The 6,692-nt window shown below is 51.7% G+C and overlaps 1 protein-coding gene across 2 annotated transcripts; it reads right to left on the minus strand.

Moving 5' to 3' along the window:
* Positions 1–720: 720 nt before the first annotated feature.
* Positions 721–3,602, minus strand: Cd7 (CD7 molecule). Of its 2 annotated transcripts, none has more exons than XM_006987640.4 (4): positions 3,389–3,602; positions 2,029–2,343; positions 1,676–1,809; positions 721–1,105 (listed from the first exon to the last, which is right to left on the minus strand). In XM_006987640.4, the coding sequence occupies exons 1-4, from the start codon at positions 3,459–3,461 to the stop codon at positions 998–1,000; spliced, it is 630 nt and encodes a 209-aa protein (XP_006987702.1). In that variant the 5' UTR covers positions 3,462–3,602; the 3' UTR covers positions 721–997. The 2 variants fall into 2 exon arrangements, with proteins under 2 accessions (XP_006987702.1, XP_076400065.1); XM_076543950.1 differs by lacking the exon at positions 3,389–3,602 and adding an exon at positions 2,555–2,782.
* Positions 3,603–6,692: the final 3,090 nt, after the last annotated feature.

A 6,692-nucleotide genomic window follows, 5' to 3' on the forward strand; every position in this document is an offset into this window, starting at 1 on the left:
CACAGAACAGGGCTATTCAGTCTCCCATTGTACTGCTCCCGTTAGTCACTTGTCCTCTGTGCCTGCCTTATGCAGGGCTAGGACAGAGGGCAGGAGAAAGAGGGGCAGGTCAGAGTGTGGATCAGGAGTGGGGCCAGCTCGAACATCGACTTCGTTCTTATTCTTTTTGATGCTTCCAGCTACTCCAGGAGTCAGTGATGTGCGGTAGATGAGGGGCCAAGCAGCTCGCTGTGGATCAGCCCAGTGCCTGTGCTTAGTTCCTATCCCCAAGTGCAACACTGGGAGCTGGCCCTAGATGCTGGGATGGCGCTGCCGTGGCTTCATGGGCTTCTGAGACAAAGGGGGGGGGGGGTCTGGGAAAGCTGCCACTGTTCTCACTGAGGGCCTTAGGGCCGTGTCAACAGGAGGGTTGGGCCCTCAGGAGCATGGCCTTCTGGAATGGGTGAGGCTGTTGCCACTGCCTGTTGAGCTGCTCCTTACCGGGTGTCTGGAGTGCTGAACCTCCTGGGGGCTGGGGCAGGAGAGCTTCCCCTCCCCCACTTCCCCTCCCCCACTTCTTCCCCTCCCCCACTGCTGCTCTCTTGTGCTCTCACAGACGCTGGCCACAAAACCCTGGAGGACTGACAGTCTGAGTCCCTGCCCTCTTCATCTAGCAGCTGGCTGGAAAATTAAAAACCATGGTTAGAGAAGGAAAAAAAACAAACAACAACAAAAAGCAAGTGCTCTCTTTGTTTGTTTATTTATTTATTTCTGGCTAGATGGCTCCAAGGTAGATACCACATTTTTTCCCCCAAGCTTCCCGCCCCCCCCCCCCCCCATGGCAGCATGATCAGGGATACCTGGCTAGGGTGGGGGATGGATTGAAGAACTCTGTAGGGAAGCTTGCAGAGGAGGGGTCCCATCCACCCAGAAGCACCAGGGGGCACTCGAGTGGCACAGGAAGGGTGCTGGGGGCGTTGGGCCGGGTGGGTCAGCAGGATCACTGTGGGTAGAGGGCTCACTGGTACTGGTTGGGGGCGCATGGAGTCTTGCGATTGCTGTAGGACATGTCCTCGTATACTACACACGGTGAGTCCTTATCACTCGAGGCACACAGTTCCTTGATCTGAAAAGACAGTGGCAGTGGCCAGCATGGTGACCTGGGCAAAGTGTGCCTGTCTCCAAGCAACCCCTTTATTCAACAAGCAGTTTCCTCAGACCTGGGGCGCTGACCAGGCTTCCATCTGCACCTGGTAGGGTCAACTGCAGGCAGGTCCCAGGGCCAACAGCTGAGCGATCAGTAAGAGCTGACCACTGTCAGGACCCTTCTAGCCCAAACTCTTTCCCCTTCTCACACAGCACATGGGGACTCAAACTAGTACATACCTCAGATACTCCACATACCCCATATTCACATACGTATGTGCACACTCATGAATTTCACATACCATATACACACGCATATTCACACACATGCTATCTCACTTTGCTGTGCACAGGGGCCTGGTCAGAAGCCCCACACTCTACCTCTAGGCTTCATTTTGTGTCCCTGCGTGATGCCTTACTCACACCCCTCTCTACTCCTTCAGTACTTTGCCATGTGCCCCTGACCTTTGGCCTTAAGCCTTCTCTCTCTCCTTCTGTCAGCCCGTGAGAAGGGCCAGCTTGTTGGTAACAGCCATAGGCTCACACTGACCTGTGTTTTCCTCAGTGTGCACAGCACCCCAAGGACCAGCCCCATGAAGAAGGAGCCCACAGCCAGGGCGGCTGGGAGGGAAACGGAAATCCTCAGAGGTTCCTGGGATCTGTAGGCTTCTTGGGACAGTTTTTCTGGGAAGATGAACAGAAAGAGCCATAGGCAGGAGAGGACTCTACTGGAGGCCTTGGGGCTCAAGCCAGGGAGGAGCCACGGTAGTAGCTGAGAGGCAGTCACTAGGATGCTCCCAGGAACAGATAGGCTCTGAGCAGACAGTTCCAGCAAGTGAAAAGAAGGTCCCCGCAGCCAGCGGGCTCCTGGCCTAGCCAGCGGTAGATGCACACATTTCCTACCTGTTACCACAACCATGGTGGACGAGCCACGGCTCGCGCTTCTTCTGACGGCCTCGCAGAAGTAGACTCCAGTGTCTGCCAGCCGGAGGAGGCGCATGGTGATGGTCAGGTTGTTCTGGGGACCGGAGAAATCAATTCGGCCAGAGAAGCGCTTGTCTACTGTGGACTCCTTCCCATCTTCAAAGTAAATCACATCAGAATCCTGTGGCCAACTCTGCTTCAGGTAGATTCCTTCCAAGTCTCCCCTTGTAGAGCAGGTGATGTTGATGGAATCCCCCTCAGAGGCCATCATGACTTGGAAAGACGGCTGCATCTCTGTGAAGGACCAGCCACTGTTACCGCTGGGCTGGCAGAGAGCTCTTTCTGCCTTCCCACACAGCACATGGAGACTCAAACACATTAACACATATCTTAGCGACTCCATACATCCCACGCTCATATATGTCCACGCAATTCAAGCATCCCCCACAGCACACACACATGTATACTCACACACATGCTAACTCTCTTTGTTACGCACAGAGACCTCATACTCTACACCTTTAGGCTTCACTCTCCCATTTTGTATCCCTGTAAGATGCCTCTCTCAAACCCCTCTCTGAAGGACTGGTGTAGGGACTTGAGGCCAGTCCTGTGGTCAACCCTGTGCTAATGTGGCACTTCAGGTGCTGTGGGGACCTGGGAGCAGCGCTAGGTGCTGACACCCCTGTGACTATGCCCGAGTTCTGAGCAATCCATGGGCTTCAGGGTGGGCTGTCTGCAGCTTTGTTGCATCCCAGCACTGGGACTTCTTCCCTTTTGACCACTCCCTCTGCCCCCAGGCTCTACCCTTTGTCTCTCTTAGGTGAGTCAGTCCCCAGACAGCCACCCTCCTCCTCCATCATTTCCAGGTATCCAGAGCCTGAGGCTCTGTAGAAGGAGCACTTGTTGGCTTGTTCATGGGATCCCCACTCTTTCAAATCCCAGCCTAGTTTGCCCTGCCGGGAGGCCCCCCCCCCCCCCCCCGGCCCCATTTTCCTGTGTACAGCAGACTGAGTGCCAACCTCAGCTTCGCACACACTGAATGCTGTGCCTGGGAGGGTGCCGGAGCCTCCACACTCTTGTTGCAGATTTCTTGCCTCTTACCACAGGACTTCCCACAGCTGCTCTGAAAGGGAACTAGAGGACAGTCCTCACTAGCAGCAAGGGCGATTGTTAGCCATGTAAACAAAGCTTTCAAGCCCCCACTTTTCCACAGAGCGGAGACTACTCTAGGACCCTGAAAGTTCTGGGACTCAGGGAAGTCAAGCTCAGCAGCAACCCTTCCCAGGCAGGAGTGTGAGATGCTCCCTGGAGCCCTGCGGTGCAGAGAAATGCTTACCTTGGGCATCTAGGGGGCCAGGCAGGACTCTGGCTAGTGTGAGTAGCAAGGCCAGCATTGTCTCCTGAGTCATGTTGCCCACATCAGCTGACCAGAGCCAGATCACCACTTGGGCTGCAACACATTACTGAGCACTGTGACAGAGATACTCCCAAATGCCCCGTGAGAGGAAGAAACAGGGGCGTGGTATTTCAGCACAGTTGGTGGTGAAGAGCAGAGGAGGTAGCTTCCTGGAGGTGGGGTGAAGGTGGAGACTTAGAGGGCAGAGAAGCACAGCAAGCTGGGTGGGGGAGGCTAATTACATCACCACCTGACTCCAGCGGTCCTCCTTAGCTGGTTGTCTGGTCCACCTCTTCACCCCAACCCAGAGTTTCCACAGGAGACATTCAAGAGAGAGAACAGATAAGGGCTAGGCTTGCGACTGTAGTAGAAAGATAAGGGGGTTAGATGGTTAGAGGCCGGGGGCAGCTGAGATCTGTTTTTTGGTGTAGTTTTTCTGCTGGGACATGCTCAGGTCTGTGGTGTCACCTGTCAGCTCTACTCAATGGAGTCTCAGCACTGGCATCACAGAGCACACCTGGTTATAGCCTCCGAGGAGAAGCCAGGTGTGGGTCCAGGTGTGGGTCCAGGTGTGGGTCCTAGGCCATGGTGGCCTTGAAGGCCTGGATGCTCCTTCCTTAGAAGCAGGGTTGAGTCAGACCTGCTGGGTCACAGGGTGGTTAGAAACACCTTCAACAGCAGCCCACCTGGGGTGAGAGTGAGGGCCCTGTGTCCAGCTCCCAGGTCAAGGGAAATCTAGGACTCTTGCCCACCACAGAGCTTTATTTGCCGGTACCAGAGCCAGTGAGGGGTGAGCTTTGGTGTGTGTACACTGTCACATACGGGCCTAAAGCCATTTCCTCTGTGGGGTCCCACTCTGAGTGACTGCAAGATGCTTGGTCGTGTGGGTAGATGTGGAGTGTTATGATGTGGACGGGGTACTGTGTGGGGCACTCCAGGGCACGTGGCAGAGGAACCCGGGTAGTAGAAGGTCAACTTTGGAATGTTTTAGGAACAGAGGATTAGGCAGGGGCCGGCCATTTGTGTTCAACAGAGGGACAACAGGTATAGAACCCTGTAATTTGAGGAAATGGGAGAGAAACATGAGGGGACCTGGGGCAGGTGGGCAGTAGGAGAAGATCATGAAAAGACAGAAGTTATAGGGAAATGAGAACATTCAAAGGCCTTAGCCTAGTCTCCCTCCTTGGATTCCTGTGGCCACATAAGGGGCACGTGGACTGGACCCTTGGCACCCCCAGGGATGACCTTGATGTAGCCGTCATGAATATTCATTTTGATTGTTCTAGGTAGCATGTGACGAGTTTCAGAGGTTATAGACACATTTGGCCCTGTGGACTATGCACAAATGTACCCAGTGCTCCAGGGGAGATGAAGGCCCAAACCCAATGGACTTCACTGATTAAAGAGACATAGCTTGGACGTCTAATACCAAGTGCCCCTGGAACCTGACAGCTGGGCTACCAACACTTACTATTGCTGTGAGTCAGAAAAAAGGAGTGTGACCATGATCCCCCGAAGCAAGCTGATGTGGCCCTTGTTAGCATTGGAGACTATCAGGGAGTGGAGAGGCTCTGAGATGAGGGATTCGGCTGAAGGGATGATGCCCAGTTGTGTGTTCTCTCTCTCTCTCTCTCTCTCTCTCTCTCTCTCTCTCTCTCTCTCTCTCTCTCTCTCTCTCTCTCTCTCTCTCCCTCTCTCTCCCTTGATCTTTCATTCTCTCACTATCTCCAGAACCTCACTATGTCACCCTGGCTGGTATGAAATCCCCTATGTAGATCAGGCTGCCTTGGACTAAGAGAGATTGAACTGCCTCTGCCTTCCAACCCTTCCTAACTCCCAAGTGCTGGGATTTAAAGACATGTGCCACCACGTATAAATGGCAGAGGCAGTAGAACCTGAAGGTCAAGTGAATTAAGGAGCAAAATCCTAGGGTTTTCAAGAGTCATTCTGTAGCAGGAATGCTAAAAGGTCTTATTAATAAAAACAAACCTGGAGCCAGGTACAGGGGTCAACGCTGGAGGATCAGAGAAGCAGAACAAACCACAGCTTCCTCACCTCGCCATTTCCTCAGCTGATCCTGTTTTCTCAGACTGGAAGCCTCTGAGTCATCATCCAGAATGAATCTCAGCTGAACTGCTTCTTGAAAACCTGAATGCTTAACCAGCCAAAATGCTTCTAGTTTCTGGCCCTCACGCCTTATATACCTTTCTGCTTTCTACCATCACTCCCTGGGATTAAAGGCTCACTTGGGATTAAAGGTGTGAGTCACCATGCTTGGCTATATCCTTGAACACACAGAGATCCAGGTAGATCTCTGTCTCTGGAATGCTAGGATTAAAGGTGTGTGCTACCACTACCTATCCTCTATGTTTAATATTGTGGCTGTTCTGTTCTGTGACCCCAGATTAGTTTATTAGTGTGCACAATATTTTGGGGAACACAATACCATTACAGTCATTCACAATTTATTTAGCAGCAGCTGAATTTCTAGAAGTGCTGGGTGAATATATCTTGTTTCCTGTGGCTAATGTGTGACGTTGCTCTGTGGGTTCCTTTTCCTCTGAATTTTGTTGGGGTTGTGTGTGTGAATGCATAGCCACACACAGAATCAATCATAGATGTGTCTAGTGTCCTTGAACAGAGCACTGCATAGCTATTTCCTCAGAGTTGAAACTTCCCCTCCTTGTAGAACCCGGCACCACTATCCCAGGAGTGATCTCACCCACAATGGGCTGGACCCTCCCCGCATCAATCACTAATTAAGAAAATGCCTTACAGCCTGATCTTATGGTCAATTGAGGTTCCCTCCTATGTCAGAATGTGGACCCAACAACAATCTCCTTCCACATGCACCCTAACTGAACCCCATCTCACTAGACTTCCCACTTTTTCCACAGTTCTCATAGCAAAATGTAAGTACAAATTTAATTCTTTCACATTTTTTTTTCTTGCAAGTTTTGTCAGATATTGGCCTTTTAATCCAGGCTCCATCTGTATCACCAAGCACAGAGAAAAGTCCATTCCTGTGGGCACTCTTTCATCATACAAAGACATCATTCTGTTACACAGGACAAAAAGAATCTGTCTCTCTCTCTCAAACACCCCTAATTCCAAGGCAGCATATATGCATACAAGTCTCACAGGTATGTGCTTTCCACATGTCCGACAGACTCTAAATAAAAATTCAACATTGGATCAAGTTTTTCCTTAATTGTCCTAGTTTGCTTTCTATCACTGTTATAAA

The sequence above is a fragment of the Peromyscus maniculatus genome, chromosome 8 (assembly GCF_049852395.1).
Source record: "Peromyscus maniculatus bairdii isolate BWxNUB_F1_BW_parent chromosome 8, HU_Pman_BW_mat_3.1, whole genome shotgun sequence".
Taxonomy (NCBI): Eukaryota; Metazoa; Chordata; class Mammalia; order Rodentia; family Cricetidae; genus Peromyscus; species Peromyscus maniculatus.